The 23,656-nt window shown below is 42.5% G+C and overlaps 1 protein-coding gene across 1 annotated transcript in view; it reads left to right on the top strand.

The window, feature by feature from the left end:
- LOC140197951 (low-density lipoprotein receptor-related protein 1-like) overlaps positions 1-23,656 on the top strand; it is a 2,495,129-nt gene that overhangs the window by 1,080,788 nt on the left and 1,390,685 nt on the right. The window contains exon 11 of the mRNA XM_072258609.1: positions 6,932-7,168. Within this exon, the coding sequence (XP_072114710.1) occupies positions 6,932-7,168 (237 nt within the window). The remainder of the gene's footprint in view (positions 1-6,931; positions 7,169-23,656) is intronic.

The following is a 23,656-nucleotide window of genomic DNA, read 5'->3' as shown; positions in this document are numbered from 1 at the left end:
CATATAGCATGTCTCTATCAGTCTCTCTGGGGGCTTACAAACATGAGTAGACCTTCTAAGTGGTTCACACAGTTCTTGTGTTTTGTTGTTATTTTCAAGTTTTGTCTGGTCTGCATCGGTTAACTGAAACTCTGAAGTTGGCTCTTTCTTGAGGTCTTTGCGATTTCTTCTTAACACTGCTTCTTCTGTTTGGACCGTGCAACATCTGGGTTGTACTTGTTCAAGTACTGCAGCTTTCTGTGTCGATGTGTTCACTTTGTCTTGTATCCTCATTTCATCTCCTTGGTGCAGTTCAGGTAATGGACGAGAACATCTGTCAAAGTATGTTCTCCGCTTTGCTTTGTGTTCATCTTTCCATCTTTTCACTTGTTCACCTCCCTCTATTCTCAGAAGGCTCTCATCTATTGGCAGATTGGATCTCAAATGGCATCCCATCAAGAGCTGAGCAGGAGAAAATCCACATTCAAGTGGAGTACTACAATAGGCTAACAAAGCTTTATAAAAATCACATCACTATCTTTTGCTTTGTGCATCAGTTTCTTGCTAATTCCTACAGACTTCTCAGCCAATCCATTGGACTGAGGGAAAAATGGACCAGATGTTGCATGAACAAAGTTCCATTCATGAGCAAAATATCTCATGCATTCACCATTGAATTGTGGACCATTGTCTGTGAAAACTTCATCACGTACACCATGTCTGGAAAGAACTGATTTCATGCATATGATGAAGTTCTCTGCTGTTGTTCTGCTCAAACCACACATTTCAGGATACAATGAGTAGTAATCTATTATTAATAGATAATCCTTGTTGTCAGTTACAAAAAGATCAGGTCTTCTGATAAGGTCTCTGAGGACTAGGATGTGGATGCAGTGGCTCCTTAGGGTTGCTAGGTTGGTATTTAAAACATATTTGACAAGAAGACACCAATTCTGCAATTTCTTGATTCATCCTGGGCCAAAACATCACTTCCTATGCCCTTCTCTTACACTTCACACTCTGTCCAATCACATTCTTACATGTGACACGTGATATCACCACACCATCTTTCTCTTTTAACATCTTAGGAGATATGTACAAGTGACATTTTGTTAAAAAAAAAGATAGAATCACAGAAAGATTTCCAATTGAAAATGGCCCTTCAGCCTATCAAATCTGCACCATCACATTTAGAGCAATCCTACATTAATCCTACTGTTCTATTCTCCCAACATTCTCATCAACTTCCCACAGATTCTATCATTACTCCATACATTATGGGCAATTTGCAGTGGCCAATTAACCTACCAGTTTGTTTGTCAGGGTATATGGGATATCTTTGGGATATGGGAGAAAGCAGGAACACCGAGAGGGAAACCAAGCAATTGCAGGAAGAGCATGCGGTTTCCACGCTGATAGCACCTGAAGTCAGGATGGAGCGTGGGTCTCTGGCACTCTGAAGCAGTGGCTATAAATATCTCCATCCCTCTGCTCTCTGTCCTCTGCAATATATTTTTGTGGGTTATGGTGGACCTTGACTGGTATCAAGGCTACAGATGGAAGGAGTTGAGGACCTGCCCTCTGAATAACATCTGGCCTTTCAACACTTAATGCTGTCTGGCCCTTAGATTGTTCCCAAATGTTTTGAGTGATGAGATTCATTTGAAAAAACTTAGAGAAGCTATTTTAATAGCAAAGTTATTAAAATATAAGTTATGATATTTACATGAAAATACACAGCGCTACTCCTCTTAATTAAAGGCAACCATACACTGAAATAAAGGAAAATAAACAAGAAATAAGCTACTCACCCTTACCTTTTAGTTGAAGGTTAATGACTTAATTGAAATGAATCAGGAAATGCTTGATACACAAGATATATTGAGAGTATACCTGATGGCTTACATACAAATTGTCTCTAATCCTTTGTTCAGCATTTTATTGATAATGAGTCCAGGAATAGAATGAGAGATCATCTCTGTGTGCAACTGCACTTCTCCAGCCATGCAAAGAACAAGTGCAGAAGTATAGAAGACATGGTCACATTTTTCAGATAGCTGGTAGTTTTCCACAGATCCACTGGTTAGCCATCAATACTGAACTGACCAAATGGTTTATCTATTTTTTGCAGCAATTTTGTGACGAGAAAATATGCTGCCACGCAATAAATGTTAATGCCACATGAAGATACCTAGATTATAAAAATCAAAAACGAAAACAATAAATGTTCAGGATTCTCAACTGATCAGTCAGTATCTGTGGGGAGAGAGAGAGAGAGAGAGAGAGAGAGAGAGAGAGAGTTATTTAATCAATTATGAAGTGAATTAATGAAACATTTAGGAGTTGACATTACTTATTAAATAGAGAAAATGACTGAAGACATAAAAAGAATAGAATAATATACGCTACATATACCTGTTAATGTGTGCATTCTCCAGATACCTTTTTAGGTAACCATAGCCTTCAGCCAGGAGCAGAAGTCATCAGGTGTTTCCCAACCTTCACCGAGTGTTTCAACCCTTAACCACGACACTCTCCAGCTGGTGGGCCGGCAGTGGTGGCCAAATCACTGCCCATCTGCTCCTGGCTTCCAGCTTCCCTCCTCTTGCGTACTCCAAATCCAACAAGAGGCTCGTTCTGCCTCTTCCCCCATCCTATGAGCTGCTGTTTTTTTTGCTTGTTTCATCCAGGCGCAGAGCTGACAACAACTGCAATGCTTATTTGGCTGGGAAACCTCGGCAGCCGATCTCCACGGGGAACAACCATGCCTGCCATCCCTTGTCTTTACACTCCTGCACTAACAGCTGGTATTTCAAGGCCTTTCTCTCGTGGGCCTCATCCCATCCCTCCTCCTACAGCACAGTCAGCTCAACCAGAATTATTTTCCTGTCTTCAGTTGACCACAGTACAATGTCTGGGCGTAGGGTTGTGTGCACCACATCAGGGAACTGCGACCTTCTTCTCACATCAACTCTCATTTCCAGGACCTGGCCATTAGCTGCAGATTGGGCTTCGGCTGTTTGGTTACGAAAGGCCTGCCTCCGTCTTTGATGAAGGTGATGGCCTTCGTCAAATCTATGCCAGCCGTCCTCTTCTTGCATCTCTCCCGCTCTAGTGTGTCAGCAAGAGCCAGAAGCACCTTATCAAGGCGCCCCCTATACCGTACTTGAGATAGAGCTGTTTTACACCCGGACAGTATGTCAGTCAACGTCCCCTTTTGTCCACAAAGCTTACAGTTCAAGTGCTCTCTCATCCCCCATGTGTACAGATGTAATGGCGAAGGAAGGGTGTCATACATGGATCAGAAGAGGAAGGAAATACAGAAGGGCTCCAATCTCCATAACTCTGCCCATGAGATCTTGCACTTAGGCAGATCCCATTTTGTCCAGGCATCCTGGGACCCTTGTTCCACTGCCTTTGACATCCATTTCTCTTCCTCACAGATCCATACTTCTGCCTCTATCATGTCTTGCCTGTCCCCTATGCTTGCACTTCTCTACTGCTGAAAGTGAACTGAGCCGAGGCCTTGCTGCCCAATGCAGGGATGATATCTCACAGCTTCAGAGAACACTCTGCTTGCTCCACAGCTGCACTGGCTGCCTACTTGCGTCCAGATCTGGTGGTAACCCCTGCTTGCTTTACCAAGACGTCATTAGAATCTCTCAAGCTTAATAAAGCTCTGCATTTTGCCACCTCGAATTCCTCCACAACAGATGACAGGGGAAGCTGCAGTTGCCCAGATTGAATGTAGAGGCCCACTGAAGAGCAGGTAGGGGGAACTCCCAACCATCTCCGCAGGTGCTTGTTGGTTTTCCTCTCGATGCCCTCTACGGCAGTCATGGGGAACTCATCAAATGTGAAGAGCCAGAGAAGCCTGGGCAGAATGCCGTATTGGTACAGCCAGGTCTTGAATTTACTGGGAAGTCCGGTTTTGTCAATCTTCACAGCATTGGTGACATTGTCCCCATCTGTCAGTGACACATTGAACCACTTCCCCAATCATTTTGTCGGGTTATCTTCGATGGAAGGGATGACCTCACCCTGAACCTGGAGGCTAAACTTGCTAGCAACTTTGCCCTTTCTGATCACCATACAGCTGGACTTCTTGGCCTTGAAGGACGTGCTCGCCCAAGAGGCTACATTGTCCAGAGTTTCCAATACCCATCTTGCTTGGACATGTGACACAGTTGTTATAGTGATGTCATCCATGAACCCTCGTAGAGCCGGCTGGCTGAACAATGTCCGACTCCAGCGTTGGGCCGCGGGTTACATCTTCTGCTGCTGATAATAGGAGGTTCATTCCCATAATAAATAGGATGGGGGAGATGGTGCACCCTGTTGGAATCCCCTTCTGGAGGTCCTGCTACCTAGTTGTGAAATCAGCTGATGTAAATCTGAGTTTGAATCCTCCTAGGCAGCTGGTGATCATGTCTCGAATAGCCACTGGGATGTAGTAGTGGTCGAGTCCTTCTAGGATGAGGTCATGTGGAATAGACCTGTAGGCGTTTGCGACGTCTAACCAGACAACTGTTAGGTTGCCTATTTTCTGCTTGGCCTCACGGATCAAATGGCTAATCACTGAGGTGTGCTCCAGACACCCTGAAAAGCCTGGAATACCGCCTTTCTGGATGAATGTGTTGATATAGCGGTTCTGCGTCATGTAAGAAGTCAGCCTTCTTGTGAGCACAGAAAAGAAAATCTTATATTCCACATCTAGCAGAGAAATTGTCCTAAACTAGGCAATTGTGGAAGAATCCTCTTCCTTTGGAATAAAGCATCCCTCTGCCAATTTCCAACTTGATTGAATAGTACCTTTGGCCCAGATCTTTCTCATGACCTTCCACAGCCTCCAAAGAATTTTTGGGCATTTCTTATACATCTTATAAGGTATGCCGCTTGAGCCTGGGGCAGCTGATGCTTTAGCTTTCCGGATGATGTCCTGGATTTCCTGCCATGTAGGCTCCTTCACATTCAGCTCAATTGATGGATTTTCCAGTCTACGCACAGCCCGATTGGTTCCTAGTCCCTGACCTCTCCGTGGGTCGCTGTGTGCCTCCTGCAGGAACTCCTCTGCCTCTGGCTTCGAGCTGGATAGTATACCAGATCTTTGTTGGCCGAGAAGAGTCCTGGTGAAGCTGAATGGATCTCTCACAAACTGCGCTCGCCTTTTCTCTTTCTTCCTTCTTTTCTGTCGTAGATGTTCCGCCCTCCGGAGTTTACACAGCTTTTCCCGCAGCATACTGGTTAAGTCCTTGATACCTTCTTTTTTGGCCAGTGAGCTGGTTTTAAACCTCTTGTTGAGCGTCTTTAATTCACCTCTCAAACGACGAACCTCCCTTTCCCTTCTATTAGGTTGCTGCGGTAACTCGGGCTAGTTTCTCCACTCCATAGGGCCAAACCTTTCCTTAGCTAGATTGTACGCTATGTCTGTGAGTGAGTCGATCTTTCTGTGTACTGGACCTGCTAAGACAACTTCCAGTATGCCATCTAGATCATTATCAAACTGCATCCAGGTGATGTTGTCTGACGATCGAGGTCATTTGATCCTTTCTTTCCTTGATGAATGAATTGTAGGTGGGTAGCCAAAGAGGAACTCACTTGGTCTGTTCTTTGTTGCTGAGGAGAGATCTTCAACTCTGTGGGGTGCTTCCTGGCCGGAATTCTCCTTCATCTCACCGGACACTAAGTCTGTGCGCTGCACTTGGGTCACCATTGATCCACATCTAGACCTGCTCTGATGTACCTTGAGCCCTCTGACGTTTTTTCAGACTTTCCCACAATGACTCCTTACTGTGAATTACTCTCTGGACAGTGTTGTTTGCTTTAGCTTCCTCGTAGTCATGTTCCCTGTCCTGGCCGTTGCTGGTATGACTGGTTGAGTCTCTCATCCTTCCCCCTCTCGGGAGACTCTGGGGGTATTGTTCTTCATGTTCAATCATAACTTGAGTGGTGCCCTCTTGTAGTGCTGCCCACAAGGTTGCTAGCCTTGTGAGCCCGTGCCAGTCTTTCCTGGAGATTGCATTCTGCAGATACCTTTTCAGATACCCCGTAGCCTTCAGCCAGGAGCAGATGTCATCAGGTGGTTCCCAACCTTCACAGAGTGTTTTGACCCTTAACCCAGACACTCTCCTGCTGGTGGGCTGGCAGTGGTGGCCAAATCACTGCCCATCTGCTCCTGGCTTCCAGCTTCCCTCCTCTCACCTATTCCAGATACAACAAAAGGCTCATTCTACCTCTTCCCTTATCCTATGAGCTGCTTGTTTTTTGCTCGTTTCATCCAGGCCCAGAGCTGACAACAACCGCCATGCTGATTTGGCTGGGAAACCTCTGCAGCCGATCTCCACAGGGAACAACCATGCCTGCCATCCCTTGACTTTGCACTCCTGCACTAAGGGCTGGTGCTTCAAGGCCTTTCTTTCATGGACCTCTTCCCATCCTTCCTCCCATGGCATAGTCAGCTCAGCCAGAATTATTTTCCTGTCTTCAGTTGACCACAGTACAATGTCCAGGTGTAGGGTTGTGTGCACCACATCTGGGAACTGCAGCCTCCTTCCCACATCAACCCTCATCTCCCAGGACCTGGTCATTAGCAGTCGATTGGACTTTGGTTTTTTGGTTACGAAAGGCCTGGCTCCGTCTTTGATGAAGGTGATGGCCTTCCTCAAATCTGTGCCAGCCGTCCTCTTCTTGCATCTCTCTCACTCTAGTGTGTCAGCAAGAGCCAGAAGCACCACCCATACTGTCCAAAATATTTTCGATGAGGAACCAATTCCTTGATATGTTAATTACAAAATAACTATGGAACCCTATTTTTAATTGCTTAATATTATTCTGGTTACTTACACATTAAAAGAACATGTTGATTATTGTCATTAAATCCTATTGAGGAGGGTAAGCAAATAGAGAATCAAAACTTAATAATAGCTTGTCATTTTCTACTCTTTTATTGCAGAGCCAAAAAATGAACTGTTCCTTTTTTATGGGAAAGGCCGACCAGGAATCATTCGTGGAATGGATCTGAACACCAAGGCAACAGATGAATATATGGTGCAAGTAGAAAACCTTGTCAATCCACGAGCTCTTGACTTTCATGCGGAAACAAATTACATCTACTTTGCTGACACGACCAGTTTCTTAATTGGACGACAAAAAATCGATGGCACAGGTCGAGAGACAATCCTAAAAGATGGTAAGTAAATTGGAATCATTGGGATATTTCTCCCTGCTGATTGCGAGAACTTTGTAACCATGACTGGTTGGCAATACGTGTCAATCTTCATATAATTTGTGCACGCTCCTTTCCACATTACCAAATAAATAAAATATATTTTTATTTTACTTTTGGGATGAATTACTGATATAAGAGATTTAGAAGCAACAAAGCTATATACTGCTGTTGTTAGGTATGGTGGGAAATATGCTGCAGCACAGAACTGTACTTAATCTTTCTGAAAAGCTAATCGCTAGATCTTATTATCTAACCTACTTCAGAATGTCTATGAAATATAGAGAAATTAATGATTTAATTATTTAATAAGCCACAATAGTTTAACATGGCTATTTGGCACCTGAACAATCACAGAATCACAATGGCGGGTTGATTTAATGTGACTCCCTTAATAGTAAAACAGCAAGGCATAGGAGTTAAGCATCCCATTACACAATAATGATGACTTCAATAAATTTGATGATCCTTTGCCTTGCTCAAAAAATGTTGTAAATCTTTCTTCCCAATAACAATAGTGATTAATCAATCTTTTGATAACATGTCTGTTAAGCATATTAAGATAAACACCTAATTGATCAACATGGGAGAAAACATCTATATCAATGACCTGGATGATAATGTGGTAAATTGGATCAGCAAGTTTGCTGATGATACAAAGATTGGAGGTGTAGTAGACAGTGAGGAAGGTTTTCAGAGCCTGCAGAGGGACTTGGACCAGCTGGAAAAATGGGCTGAAAAATGGCAGATGGAGTTTAATACTGACAAGTGTGAGGTATTGCACGTTGGAAGGACAAACCAACGTAGAACATACAGGGTTAATGGTAAGGCACTGAGGAGTGCAGTGGAACAGAGGGATCTGGGAATACAGATACAAAATTCCCTAAAAGTGTCGTCACAGGTAGATAGGGTCGTAAAGAGAGCTTTTGGTACATTGGCCTTTATTAATCGAAGTATTGAGTATAAGAGCTGGAATGTTATGATGAGGTTGTATAAGGCATTGGTGAGGCCGAATCTGGAGTATTGTGTTCAGTTTTGGTCACCAAATTACAGGAAGGATATAAATAAGGTTGAAAGAGTGCAGAGAAGGTTTACAAGGATGTTGCCGGGACTTGAGAAACTCAGTTACAGAGAAAGGTTGAATAGGTTAGGACTTTATTCCCTGGAGCGTAGAAGAATGAGGGGAGATTTGATAGAGGTATATAAAATTATGATGGGTATAGATAGAGTGAATGCAAGCAGGCTTTTTCCACTGAGGCAAGGGGAGAAAAAAAAACAGAGGACATGGGTTAAGGGTGAGGGGGGAAAAGTTTAAAGGGAACATTGGGGGGGGGGCTTCTTCACACAGAGAGTGGTGGGAGTATGGAATGAGCTGCCAGACGAGGTGGTAAATGTCGGTTCTTTTTTAACATTTAAGAATAAATTGGACAGATACATGGATGGGAGGTGTATGGAGGGATATGGTCCATGTGCAGGTCAGTGGGACTAGGCAGAAAATGGTTCGGCACAGCCAAGAAGGGCCAAAGAGCCTGTTTCTGTGCTGTAGTTTCTATGGTTCTATGGTTCTATAGTCAGGAATGCATTAAAATCTTCATATTGATGTGCTAACCCAAAGTATTATTTCTGTGCTTCTCTCTGAGATTGATCCACCCTAGAACATAAAAAACAGCAAGACACTTGCAATCAGATCATTTTCCTTGTCAGAAATGTCACCTGATCTGTGAAAGTTTTAATTTCGCCCAGAATTTTCTGTTTATCTAATCTATACCTTAATCCATAATCCACACACTACTTCTGTGCTATAGAATGAGAGGCTCACAGAGAAGAAGAGGAAAGATGATTCCAGGGCAATTTTTTTGTGTGTGACTTAGTGGGGAAATGTTACTTAATTTAGATAAAGTGTCTCTTCAGCATGTTTCCAATTAATTGTGATTACAGTTGTGCAATTACAGTGGTAACTACAGTCCAATCTAGCTGCAGGTGGTACAAAACAACCCACATTTAAGAATGAAATCTCACTGCATTACTTGGGAGCCTTGATGGAATGATATCATTCAGTAGAAATGCAAAACCAATGGCCCATCTGCCCTATTAGTTGCGTATATAAATTTGCAAAGATTATTTGAAAAATATTGTAGGAGGATTTTGTTCATGTTCCAGGCAATATTTATCCATTTATTATCATAATACCCTCTAATTGTTTTGTTACTGCTTGTGGAACCTTGTTGAGTATTAATTAATAGTTGTGTTTTCCAAAATACTTCATGTTACTCCTTTGCGGGAATAGTGCCCAGATCCCATTAGCAACTAAACTTCTAAAGCAATCTGGACCTGTACAGAACAGAATAGGTACAAGTGAACAAAGTCACAATGAATATAACATGGAAAATAAACCATTCAAACCATTGAGTCTAGACTAGCTTATTGCAAGAGCTCTCCAGATAATCCTACACACTATCCTCTCCCCACAGCTCTGCAAATTCTTTACTTCCAAATTCAGCTTTTGAGTTCTGTCTCTTTTAATAGCCTTGGGATTGTATTCCAAATCCAGTTATTTGTTGTGCAAGTTTTGTCATTTTCTGTCCTCCATTCCTGAACTCTGCAAAAATGAACAGTTTCTCTCTTTCTACCCTGTCTCTACCCATTAAGGGTTTAGATACCTCTCCTTCTATTCCAGGAAGAATTCCACTAAAGTTCTCCAGCCTACACACATAACTAAAGTTCCTCATATTTGGAATCATTTTGGTCCATCTCTTCTGGCCTCAGAACTACACACAATTTGAGACCTGAAGAATGAACTTTCACAGAAGGTTGGTGAATAACTAGGATTTGCTGCCAAAGAAGGAAGTGAAGAAAAATGTTCAATAGGTGTTCAGACAGTTATTTGGAGAGGCAAGGTATGGAAGGGTATGGGTCTTATGGGGGCAAATGGGATTAGCATAGATAGGAAATACGGTCGGCATGCTGTTACAATGACATACAGTATTTCTGTGATACTCCAGTTTTGGCCAAACTAGTGGTGTTCATTATGATACCCTTGCTTTTGCACTTTATGCCTCACTAAACATTTTTTTACAGTCCGAAAAGGACACACACACACCACTTCCTCTATTTTCACTTAAAATGTATCTTTTTCGAAACAAAGAATGAAGAATAATAAAGAAGGGTTAAGTGTCTGAGATCTATTCAATTGGCCATTTCCTTCCTCTTTTCTTTCCTTTTGTTTCATTTTCCATTCCTTTATTGTTTCTTATCTTTTCTATCTTTTTTGTAGAAATGTCATGTTAACCTCTTTCTTCCAGTGTCTCAGAAGCTATTTTTGTCACATCGTAATAAAAACATACTGTAAAAGAGAAGTTCCAATTGTAGCCTTCCAGCCAACCAAAAGATGTAAAAGTGATGATGGGCATAATTGACAGAGGAGACCAGTCACTCTCTAAAATAACCTTATATATCCAGCAAATTATTAAACACTTCAAATGATGTCTTGTCTATATCTGACCACAAAGCAGAATGAGAAGGAGATAATTGTGAATGATTAAAATCAATCATTTTAACTTCCATTAATTTAATATAGGAAGGCTCTTTTAAGATCAGTTTCACCCACAGTCTATAATAATTATTGTGCTATATTCTATTTAAATTGGCACTTTAAATGATTTAGATTTCAAACCCTTGAAAGTAAGTGTCATGGATTCTTCAAGCCATATTATTAATTGGTGGATGAGCATCTGCCAGTGAGATTAGAATATTAACCTTTTTTAACATTTAATTTAAGCCTAGTTATGATTGTGGTGACAGCCAGAAGAATTATAATTTGAGGAACGAAATGTACACTAGCTAGAGAAGACCAGAAAGGGAAAAAATATATATATATACTGTATATATACAATAATTGACAGAAAAAATGGGAAAAATGTATAATTATTTGAGAAGAAAATTAAGAAGAACAAATACATGCATTTGCAAGCATGGGATATTGACAGAAATTGTTTAAGTTAAAGGATTGAACAAATTTGGGGTACTGAATTCACAAATCTTGCTTCAAGCATTCAGTATCCCACTACTGCCCCACCTTTGCCAATTGTGGTGTGTTCTGGATATAGTATCTTCAATATTCAACTCATATGGTCTATCAGGTCCTCCCTGCAAACCAAGAATCTTTATTACTTACAAGACCAAGATTTGCTTTTGAATGCCTATAATCTTAACCTTAACAGAGTTGATGAGCAATAGGGTCTTGAGGTCCAAGTTCATAGCTCTCTGAAAGTGGCAACACAGGTTGTAGGATGGTTTAGAAGATATGTGGCATACTTTCCTTCATTAGTTGAGTCATCGAGTCAAAAGTCAGGAAGTTATGTTGCAGCATTATAAAACTCTGGTTGCACCACCTCCGAAATATTACATACAGTGTTGGTTGCCCCATTATAGGAAGGATATCAAGGCTTTGGAAAGGGTGCAAAAGAGGTTCACAGGATGCTGTCTGGATTAGAGGGCATGTGCTTTAACAAGAGGTTGGACATACTTGAGTTAATTTCTCTGGAGTGGTGGAGGCTGAGGAGAGATCTGACAGAGGTTTATAAGATTATGAAAGGCATAGATAGAATAGACAGGCAATATCCTTTTTCCCAGGGTTGAAATGTCTAATACCAGAAGGCATGCATTTAAGGTGTGAGGGGGAAACTTTAATGGAGACCTGTGTTTTACACAGAGGGGTGTCTGGGGTGGTAGTAGAAGCAGATACATTAGGGACTTTTAAGAGATATGTAGACAGACACATGAACATGAGGACATGGAAGGATATGGACATTGTGGAGGCAGAAGGGATTAGTTTAGTTGGCTACTTGATTGCTAATATAATGTCTTTGGCCCAACATTGTGGCTGAAGTATCTGTTCCTGTGCTGTACCATTCTATGTTCTATGTTCTGTCTGCAAGTGCCCTTTCATATCACATACTATTCTGACTTAAAAATGTATTTTTGTTTCTTCATTATCAATAGGACAAAACTCTGGTATTCCATACCTCAAATTACTTTAGAAGTACCTTCAAAAGGTAACTCACCACAACGGGGATTATGAGTATAATCTTTTCCAGCTGTGTTATTGTCTTGTGAAAGAAGATTTTAAAAATAAATTATTCAAGCTCATAATCTTAATTGTTTTATGGGAAATTGTAAAGCACATGATGCTGAGATAAATTCTAGACTGCACTGGAACACTTCAGCTTTGATATTACTGGGGTCATTGGGTCCTTCTGGCTTTCAACATCAGACATCCTCGCCCAGGCAATCAGCCAGGTTAATCATTTCCTGGCTTGTGTCCCAGCAACAGTGGTCCACAGGACACACTTCTTGATCCATAGCCATCTGGAGGCTCGTACAGCAGTCTCTGATATGGTCCTGATGGTTCTTCTCCTTGTAGCCCTCATAGTAACAAGCGTAGGTTCTGCAGAGCGAGCAGCCAGCAAAACCTCTGCACCCCACTTCTACAGGCTTGTACCCTGCCCTGCGCCCCTGTCTCTGGCACTGCTCTACCAGCTCCTGGTACTTGGCTTCCTTATGCTCGAACACGTCTTCAATCTGGTCTTCTCAAGGCACTGTCAGTTCTACTATGACCACCTGCTTCGAGATTTCTGCCAGAACGACCATTTCAGGCCTCAGTGACGATGCAATGAAGTCAGGGAACTTTAATTGCTTGCCAAGTTCAACTTTCAGTTAACACACACAAAATGCTGGTGGAACGCAGCAGGCCAGACAGCATCCATGGGAAGAAGGAAGCCATGGATAGACATATCAGAATGGGAATGGGGCATGGAATTAAAATGTGTGGCCACTGGGAGATCCTGCTTTCTCTGTCAGACCGAGCATAGGTGTTCAGTGAAACGGTCTCCCAGTCTGGGTCGGGTCTCACCAATATATAGAAGGCCACACCGGGAGCACCGGACGCAGTATATCACACCAGCCGACTCACCTGGAAGGACTGTCTGGGGCCCTGAATGGTGGTGAGGGAGGAAGTGTAAGGGCATGTGTAGCACTTGTTCTGCTTACGAAGATAGGTGCCGGGAGGGAGATCAGTGGGAAGGGATGGGGGACGAATGGACAAGGGAGTCGCATAGGGAGCGATCCCTGTGGAAAGCAGAAAGGTGGGGGGGAGGGAAAGATGTGCCTGGTGGTGGGATCCCTTTGGAGGTGGCAGAATACTATTCTATAATACTCTCAATTTTCAGTTGCCAATCACACACCGTGGCAAGCAAGCCTGCAGGTGATCTGAGCTGAGGCTGTAGTTGGTTTCCAGAATAACAAACGCTATGAGCTTTCTAGGTTGACAGAGGTGTTTGCTGTTGTTAATGGTCGAGGAGGTATTTTCTGCCACTGTATTCTGAAATTAGTTATGGCAGCCTTCTCACAGGGCTTTTGGGCAGCAGCTGAGGATGTGTTCCAGGGTTCCTGTGTCAGGGAAGAGAGGGCATGATGATGCCTGGCTTTTGCTCCAAGCAAAACGTTTCGCTGAACTAGATAGGACATTGTATACAGAATGGATCATGTACTTGATGCGCTAGGGTTCTGCCTGCCAGGTGTTGGACCAGGAGATCTTGCCCTTCAGCACACCCTCCCACCTTGTCCAAGCTCCCTGCTGCCTCATTCCTACCACCATGGTGGCAACACACTTTCTTGACAGCAGCTCTCACCTGTTCCTGGACCAGGTTGCATCTGTATCTGCCATGGGTCCTGTCAAAGCAAATTGAAGGGAAGCTGCCGAGCCTCACCTGACCAGATGCCATTGTCCCTACCAGATCCCTGTGGCTCAGGCGTGTCTGTCCAGGCTTCAATGCCTGCTGTCAAGACTTTGGGGTCGCTGGAATTTGTACACAGGCAACTCGCTGTGTGCGATACCACGAACTCCTCGTACAGGCTGCTTAAAGGAAGCTGCAGTTTATTTCTCTTCCCATACAGAGCAATGCTGCTCAGGCTACGTGATAGGCCCAGCCATCTTCAAAGGTAACCATTGATCTTTCTTTCAAGAGCCTCAAGTGTTGACATGGGTACCTCATACACCAGCATGGGCCAGGGGATTTGGGGAAGGATGCCATAGCAGTGGATCCAGGTCTTGAACTTGCCAGGTAGGCCTGACAGGTACACACTGGTGAGCCAGACCTCTAACTCCTTGGTGGTCTTCTGGATGGCCGCTGCATCTCTTCTGCTGTTGTCAAAGATCTTTCCCAGGCCCGTGACTGGTTTCTCAGAGATGGATGGAATAGCAATAACATCTAAGGAGAAAACACCAGAGACCTGGATTTCTCTGGCTTAAAGCTTATCCTTGCCCATGCAATGACTCTCTCAAGCCCCTGGAGGATCCTTCTGCTGACTGGGACTGATGTAGTTGTCACCATGAGGTCATCCATGAAGGCTCTGATTGGCTACTTCTCATCTATCTTAGTCAGAGGTTCTCCTCACTCCACTTCGGCTGCCTTAACCAATATGTTCATGATCAGGGAGAAGAGGATCACGGAGATTGTACTGTACATCCGGTTTGAGTACCCTCCTTGAGCTGGTGCCAGCCTGATAAGGTCATCCCTGTGAAGTTCAGCATGATCTCCATCAGCTTGTGTGGTAGTAACCCATACGCATTGTCAAGGTCTAGTTATAGTATGACCAGGTCTCCCTTTCCTTCACACGCTTCCCTGATCAGCTGGGAAACCATGTCCAGACACCATGACACTTTAGGAATTCCTCCTTTCTGTGTAGTTGTATCAATGTAGCCATCTGTGAGGAGAAGTTCAGTCAGAAGATAGGAAACAATATTGAAAAATATCTTCCCTTCCACCCAAAAGCAAGATGGATCTAAACTGCTCAATACCCTTGAAGTTCTCCTCTTAGGGGATCCAGACTCCCTCTGCACACCTCCCCTGGTCCGTGCCCTTTCCCTTTTGCCAGATAACCCTAAGCAATTTCCCAAGTAGCTGGAGGAGCTTAGTGCAGTGCTTGTACACATTGTAGTGTACTCTGCTGGGAGCAGGGGCAGAACTAGCTCTGGCTACTCTGACTACTTCCAGGATCTTCTTCCAGCTGAGCTTCTTTCTATTGAACTCAACTGCAGGAGGAGGGGGATTTTACTGGGGCACGGTGGCGTCCTAGCCCCTGCTCCCTCTATGAGTCGCTGAGGGAGTTCTGAAGTTGTTTGGAGCATGCAAGGTGGCTGCTATGCTTCTGTCCTAGCAGTTGCTTGGTGAATCCATAGGGTTTTGCAATAAAGGCAGCTCATTTCCTGGCTCTCTCTCCGTGGATTGTCACCTTATAGTGGTGGAGAAGCTTGTGTGGTCCTGTGATCCCGACAGCAATGTCGTCTGGAGCTATGCTCCTGGTAGGGTCACCCATGGCGGTAAGGTCGAGGGTGAGATCCCTCACAAAGAACAATCCAACCAAGACCTCAACGGTGGAACAGGTGGACGAAGTTACTTCAAACTCAACGGCTGTGAAGGCGAATGAAGGCTGCAACAAATCCATCAGCTCCAATCGTCATGGTTTCCATGCCATTGGAATCAGTTGGTTGATTTGTGAAGTATTGTGTGCTTCTTGGAGTGCAACATCAAGTACAGGCTAAACAAATATATGCACAGGCGTCTTCACTCTGTGGGCCACTTCAGAATGAAGACCATCATCCTTGACCTTGAGGGATAGCCACGACGACTCTACCCCGATGCAGGCCTCTCATGGTCTGAGTCAACATTCCCTCCCCTCTCTACCCCATCTTTTATGCCATTTTGCCCTGCATTGTTATCAGCTTGCTTTTAAGGATGATATGGAGCTCAGCAAGAGGTGACTTCTTTTCTTCACATGCCCCATCCTCCCCCAACTCCTGTACTGTTTAGTCAGGGATTAGAGCTCTTGATGCAGCTGGTGTATTTTGGCCACCCGACAATTCGTCATATAGGAGCTGCTACTGGCTTTCTTCTCCACTAGGCCTCATCTATTATGAACCAAGTCCACCTGTACATACACAGGTATACCTCATTGTATAGAGTTCACAATTCTTTGCACTATTGTTTGCTTTTTGATTCTGTACAGCGAGAGCTCAGGGAAACTGGCATCAAATTCCCTGTATGTGTCCACATACTTAGCGATAATAAAGGATTCTGATTCTGATCTCACAGTAGCAAAGCTGACAATGATGACTGACATGGTCCAGTGGTCTTTCGACATTTCTCTTGGCTATTGCCTCAATGATATGAACTACGTCCTCCCCAAGCTGCAGCCACTCCCTCCGTTGGCTAGCTAGAGGCCATTTAACTTGCCAGCGATCTGCTACTCTGCCTAGAGTGGGAGTGTTTGAATTTAAAATCAATTTTAAAGAAGAAAACAAAATGTTTAATCCAGAGTTCAGAGAAATTAGATTAGAATTATGTTGGCAAATATAGCTGCGAACAAGATAGTACAAATTCAAACAGCAAATTATTCTGGTTCATACAATAATTTATTAAGGTCTGTCAGAAGTATTTCACACTCCTTCACATCTCTTAATTATTTTCATGTGCAATAATTGTCACTCCAGGACAAAATTTGCAGCTGTTCTGTTTTTCTCTTCCTACCCCCTTCTCTTTCTTTCTTACTCCCTCTCTCTCTCCTTCAGCAAATGGTGATGTTTTATTCTAAACTGCTTTAATTTGGACAGCAGAGATTAATATATTTCTTACTTGGTGTTGTGTAAAAATGGAGTGTGATTTTAAAGAGAAGACAGAAGCATTAACTTAACATGAGGCATTATTTGTGCCTACCCAGTTTAAATAGTCCAAGGTTATATTGGCCTTGACACTTGGAGCATGCTACAGATGCAGCAGGAAATTGCACATCGATAGCACTTAAAGAATGCTGACCAAAGATGATTGGGACATTTAGAAAAGCACAGCCACTTAACGATAGGTGATAACTACAATCATTTTTGCATTCAAAAGGGCAGTAAATATTTTCAAGCAATTATTTGAAGATTCTTTAAATCACAGAAGGAAGGCCTTTTTGTTGCTTTCCATGCATAAACAAACCTATTCCACTGCCCCAATTGTTGCTGAGAGTCTTTTCCAGCCTTTGAAATACTTTAGGCATGTTCCTCAGATGATGGAACAGTTTTTGCTTCCTTGTGTAATAACAAGCCGCCTAGTGCTCCAATAACCCAGCATAAAGAACTTGCTTTGTACCTCTCTACTTATTTTCTCAGTGATGCCTTTAAATTGATAACTCCCTCAGCACTGGCTCCCTTAGGGCTGTAAATAATGTTCCTTCAGCCCTACTGATACAAGTGCTTCAATAAATCTGTTCTCCTTACTGCTTCAGTGGAATTTTTTTTCACTGCATGATTGTTCTCCTCCTCCCCAATAAACAATGATGGATTTATTCATCCAAGGGCAGCACAATAGGCAATTCTACATTACCTCAATAGTGTTTTAATAGTCAAGACTTCTAATCCTACCTCCTAAAGAGGTTGACCATGATAGTATTCCTGGAAAAAGGATCATGAAGAGAGAGCTATGGGTCAGAAGCTGACCTTAAACATGAGAAAGTCTGCAGGTGCTGGAAGTCCAAAGCAACAAGCACTAAATGCTGGAGGAACTCAGCAGATCAGGCAGCATCGATGGAAATGAATAAACAGTCGATGTTTTGGGTTAGGACCCTTCTTCAGGACTGACAAGTTAGGGAGAAGACCCCAGAATAAAACGGTGGGAGGGACGGAGAAGGAGGCTAGCTCCAGTGGAAGCGAAGATTTAAACTTCTTCAGGGTAGCCATCCTTTGAAGAGACTTCACAGTGGTGAGCAAATCCTAAACACAAGAAAGTCTGCAGATGCTGGCAATCCAAAGCACCCACAAAATGCTGGAGGAACTCAACAGGTCAGGGCAGCATCCGCGGAAATGAATGAACAGTCGATGTTTTGGGCCGGGACCCTTGTTCAGGACTCATAAAGTCCAGGCTAATGAATAAAGACTAATTTACACTCATCCTACATTAATCCCAATTCAAAGTTCGAAGTAAATTTACTATCAATACTACCTTTAGATACATTTTCTTACAGGCATTCACAGTAGATCAAAGAAATGCAATGGAAACAATGTAAAACTACACACAAATAAAGGCTGAAAAAGATCAATGTGCAAATAATAAATAAATACTTTTCAGAACATGAGTTGTAGAGTCCTTGAAAGTGAGTCCATAGATTGTAGAATCACTTCAGATCTGGGGTGACTGAAATTATATACGCCGGTTCAGCAGCCTGATGGTTGTACAGTAATAACTGTTCCTGAATCTGGAGGTGTGTGGGACCTAAGACTCCTGTATCTCCTTCTTGATGGCAGCAGCAAGAAGAGAGCATGGCCTGGATGGTGGGGGTCCCTGATGATGGATGCTGCTTTCTTGTGGCAGCGCCAGATGTGTTCAATGGTGACCTGTGATGTCCACCTTCTTATCAACTCTAAGTAGATTCTACCACTCACCTATGCAATAGGGGAAATTTACAGAGGTGAATCACCTGCCAGTGCACATTGTTTTGTGCTGAGTAAGGAATGTGGGGCACCTGGAGAAGAACCATACGGTCAAAGGGAGAATATGCAAACTCTATACAGGCAGCACCCAAGGACAGGATCAAACCCAGGTCTCAGGCCGCTCAAGGACGTGGTTCTACTCACTGTACACCCGTTCTGCCCAGCTTTTTCAGTTTTGTGTTGGATAACATGAAGGTGCAAGGTGATCGATGCAAATGAGGAAGCCCAACGCACATGTGTGTACAATCAGTTTTCTACGTAAGTCCAGGGAAGACAACCTCTGACCCCACCAAGCATATGAAACTGAGGTGAAAAATCTCCTGTTTGTGTGGCTGTTGCATGATGTGTTCCCCTGCTACAAATCAGTACCATGAAATATCAGGCAGTACACCATATGCAATTAAACAATTTAACTGTATAATTCTTAATTTGACTAAAGGGTTAGTAAAGTAAAACAAAAAGAAAAGGGCCCATTTTAATGAAACGGTCTAATGTGCACAAGTTGGAGCTCACCGTTTCCTTTTCACTGGTCCTCCATCGATTTCCCCAGGCTTCGTCGAATCCAGGCCCCACTGTAAGTCCACTCCTTTCTGGTGTCTACAACCTCTCCTTTCTAGCATCTTCTCTCTTCATCTTCCACCGAACAAAAGTCACAGATCACTTTGGTCTCAGGCACACAACAAGAAAATAACACTCCCTTCATTGGACGGCGCACATTTCAAAGCCCCCGTTATCTCTAGCCATAACCCAAACACTGCTGCTACAGAAAAACCATTATATTAGCAGTGCTTCTACAGAAAAACTATTACATTAGCAGTCAAACCTTTCCCAGGGTGATACACAATCAATTATTTTGTGTTTTATACTTGTAGAGATCTGTTATTATTTTGACACAGAAGAGTCTTCTTCTGTTGATTTGTGTTAAATAATATCAATTTAAGGGTTAATGAACTGTTATTCAATGTTGTAAAACAATAAGACATGAAAACTTCCAAGGGAGGTGAATACTTTTTATAAGCACTATAAGATCAGAAAATATAGAATCCTTGTGCATAGAGTTAAGAAACTACATGTTACCAGGTTCAGATATGGCCAAGTGCAGAGTAAGAGATACTGAAGCAGGTGGATAGTCCACAGACTTTAATACAAACAGTGCTAAAGGGAAAGTAAACAATAAACACGAGGCCAAATAGGGCCATTAACAAAATCTCTCAAACGAACACGCAGCCTACACTGCGGCTGAAAAGAACATTTAAACATTAAACAAATATTGCTAGTCTTCAGAGTCAGTTGATTTGAAAGTCCAATATCTCAGAGAAGGCCGAAAGCAAAACAGCAACGAAGCATTGCTATGCTCTGTCCAAGTCTCCATAAACATTACAATGACAAATATAGAGTTAAATACTATCACGGTTAAATAATAATTAGCTGACACATGCAAATTCTCAAGCACAATTGGCTTAACTACTGTGCTGCCGAATCCATGGTTGTGAAACGACAAGGGTAATAAAACCCTGATGAGAATTATATACAGGTCACTGAACAGTAGCCATGATGTGAGAAACAAAGGACAATAGAAGAAAGAAAGAGCATATAAAAAGAGCAATTTATGGTAGTCATGGAGGATATCAATATGCAAGTGGATTGAGAATGTCAGATTGGTGCTGGATCCCAAAAGAGGGACTTTGTAGAAAGCCCACAAAATGGCTTTCTAAAGCAGCTTATGGCTGAGCCCACTAGGGCAATTCTGGATTGAGTGTTGTGTAATGAACCAGATTTGATTAGAGAGCTTAAGATAAAGGAACCCTTAGGAGAGAGTGATAATAATATCACAGAATTCACCCTGCAGTTTAAGAGGGAGTAGATAAAGTCAGGAGTATCTGTACTACGGTAGAGTAAAGGGAATTATGAAAGCATGAGAGAGGAACTGGCTAAAGTTGATTGGAAGGTGTCAATACCAAAGATGATAGCAGAACAGCAATGGCTGGAGTTTCTGGTGGAATTTAGAAGACACAGGTTAGATACATCCCAAAGATGAAGAAGTATTTTAAAGGGAGGACTGGTTGACAAGGGCAGTCAAAGACAGCAAAAAAGGAAATAGCAAAAATAGCGAAAATTAATTGGAAGTTAATGGATTGGGAAGTTTTTAAAAACTAGCAGAAGGCAACTAAAAACATCACAAGGGAAGAATAGATGAAGTATGAAGGAAAGCTAGCCAATAAAATAAAAGAGCATAGTAAAAGTTTTTCTTTTCAGATGTACTGTATAAAGCAGGAAACCTGCAAGAGTGGATATCAAACAGCTGAAAAATGATCCCAGAGAGTAGAAATCAGTGCAAAGAAATAGCCCAGAATCTTGGTAAATATTTTGCATCACTCTTCACTGTGGTAGAAACTAGCAGTATGCCAAAAATTCAAAACTGTCAGGAACAGATGTGAGTGTAGTTGCAATTACTAAGGAAAAGTGCTTGGGAATCTGAAGGGTTTGAAGGTAGATAAGTTATTTAGACCAGATGGGCTACACCCCAGAGTTCTGAAAGAGGTAGCTGAAGAGATTGCGGAAACATTAATATGATCTTTCAAGAATCACTAGATCCTGGAGTGGTTCCAAGTACAGGAAAATTGTAAATGTAACTCCACTCTTTTAGAAGGGTGAATTTATAGCAACTTTTATGTGTGTTGAAAGAAGTTATAGGTCAGTTAGCCTGACTTCAGTGTTGTGAAGATGTTGAAGTGCATTATTAAGGATGAGGCTTCAATGTACTTGGAGGCACATGATAAAATAGGGCAAGGTCAACATGGTTTCCTTAAGGGAAAGAAGGGAGATGACAGAGGACTTAGATTGGCAGAATGGGCAAAGAAGTGACAGATGGAATTTAGTGTAGGGAAGTGTATGGACATGCACTTTTGTAGAGGGAATAAAGGCATAGACTATTTTCTAAGTGGGGAGAAAATTCAAAAATCTGAGGTGCAGAGGTGCTTGGGAATCCTCATGAAGGATTTCCTGAAGGTTAACTTGCAGGTTGAGTCGTTGGTAAGGAAGGCAAATGCAATGTCAGTATTCACTTTGAGAGGACTAGAATATAAGAACAAGGTGTAATGCTAAGGCTTTATGAGGCATTGGTTAGACAGCACTTGAGGTACTGTAAGCAGTTTTGGCCCCTTATCTAAGAAAAGACGGGCCAGCATTGGAGAGGGTCCAAGGATATTCCTAGAATGATTCCGGGAATTAAAGGTTTCATGTATGAAGAGCGTTTGATGGCTCTTGGCCTGTACTCATTGGAATTTAGAAGAATAAAGGAGGATTTCATTGAAATCTATCAATGGGACGTTGTTAGGTTGATAGACGGGAGGAGAAGATGGCAGTGCGCCGCGCATGCGCAGCTCTCCGGTGAAAAATGATATCGTATCTGTTAAATAGGGGCTGTGGACAATTTCTGATTGATGGAGATAGACGTGAAAGCACAGAGGAACATCTGGAGAAATTTCCGAAACGCCCATCCGCTGCTGTCGTTACTGTGTGGTCAGGAATCTTTCGGAGGGTAGGCCTCAAAATCCCCGGCCTTGCCTGCTTTTGGCGACCGAGAAAGAGGTTGAATCCCTTGGACAGAGATGGCGCTCAGTACTCGGTGTCGGACAGCTGATCAGAGCTCGAAGTTTTCGGATAACTCAGAGTCAGATTGTGGTCGGCATGGCAGGGAGAGTTTTTCTTCCCTCTCCCGTCTGCGTGAGATGTGGGACATTTGAGAAACTTTGAACTTTACTGTGCTCACAGACTTCTTCATGAAGTTATGGTATTGTGCACTGTTGTAGCTATATGTATAATTATGTGGTTTTGTCAGTTTTTTCAGTCTTGCTTTGTCCTGTGTTTTTGTGATATCACACTGGAGGAAATAATGTATCATTTCTTAATGCATGCATTACTAAATGACAATAAAAAGGGGACTACGTGTCTTCTTAATCTAAAAATAATATATATTGAAAGGCTTAGGTAGACTGCATGTGAAGGGGATATTTTCAATAGTGGTTGAATCTAGGATCAGATGGCACAGTCTCAGAGGGACATCCGTTTAGAACACAGAAGAGGAGGAACTTAGTTAGCCAGAGGAATTCATTGTTACAGACGATTGTGGAGGCCAAGTTGTTGAGTATATTTAAAGCAGTTTCCTGATTATTCAGGATGTCAAAGGTTACGAGGAGAAGGTGAGAGATTGTGATTGAGAGAAATATTAAATCAGTCATGATGAAATGGTGGAAAAGACTAGATAGGCCAAATGGCCTAAATCTGCTCCGATGTCTCATCGTCTTATAGAGTTCATATGTTCTCCCTGTAAAACGCTTGGGTTTCCTCCGGCTGCTCCAGTTTCTCACACAGTCCAAAGACATACCGGTTCATTGGCTAATTGTTCATTGTAAATTTCCTGTGATTAGACTCGTATTAAATCGGTGGGTCGCATTGAGCTGCGAGGGTTTGCTTCATGCTGTATCTCTAAAATAAATAATTAAGCATAACAAGCGAAGTAGATGGATTTGGATCCTAAATCATATAGCTCATTGGCATTCCACAACGCTCAAAACAAAAATCAACAAATTTCTTTTTTCCAGTTATTAATCTACCAATTTTTGGTGCAATAAAATATGTAAACTTTTAAATTCCTCAAATATTTGCAAAACCTTAGACTCCTTTTGATTTGAGGAAGTCTACTATATAATTATATCCATTTGCTTTCTTCCTGGGTTAGAATTTTCCCTTATTGAGCAGTATAGGAGAGCCTAAAATGATCTTCAATAGGCCTCAAGAAATTCAAAGGATCAAGAGGAGATGGAATATACCCTCTTATGCTGCCAGGATGTTGACTACATTGCATCAACTGTTTCAAAGTAAAAAGTTTAAATTAATTTAAACAAATTCTTCACTTCTCACAC

This window comes from Mobula birostris, chromosome 5 (genome assembly GCF_030028105.1).
Source record: "Mobula birostris isolate sMobBir1 chromosome 5, sMobBir1.hap1, whole genome shotgun sequence".
NCBI classification, from domain to species: domain Eukaryota; kingdom Metazoa; phylum Chordata; class Chondrichthyes; order Myliobatiformes; family Myliobatidae; genus Mobula; species Mobula birostris.
Note: the sequence above shows the minus strand (reverse complement) of the source record. Positions and strands in the feature narration are given on the sequence as shown.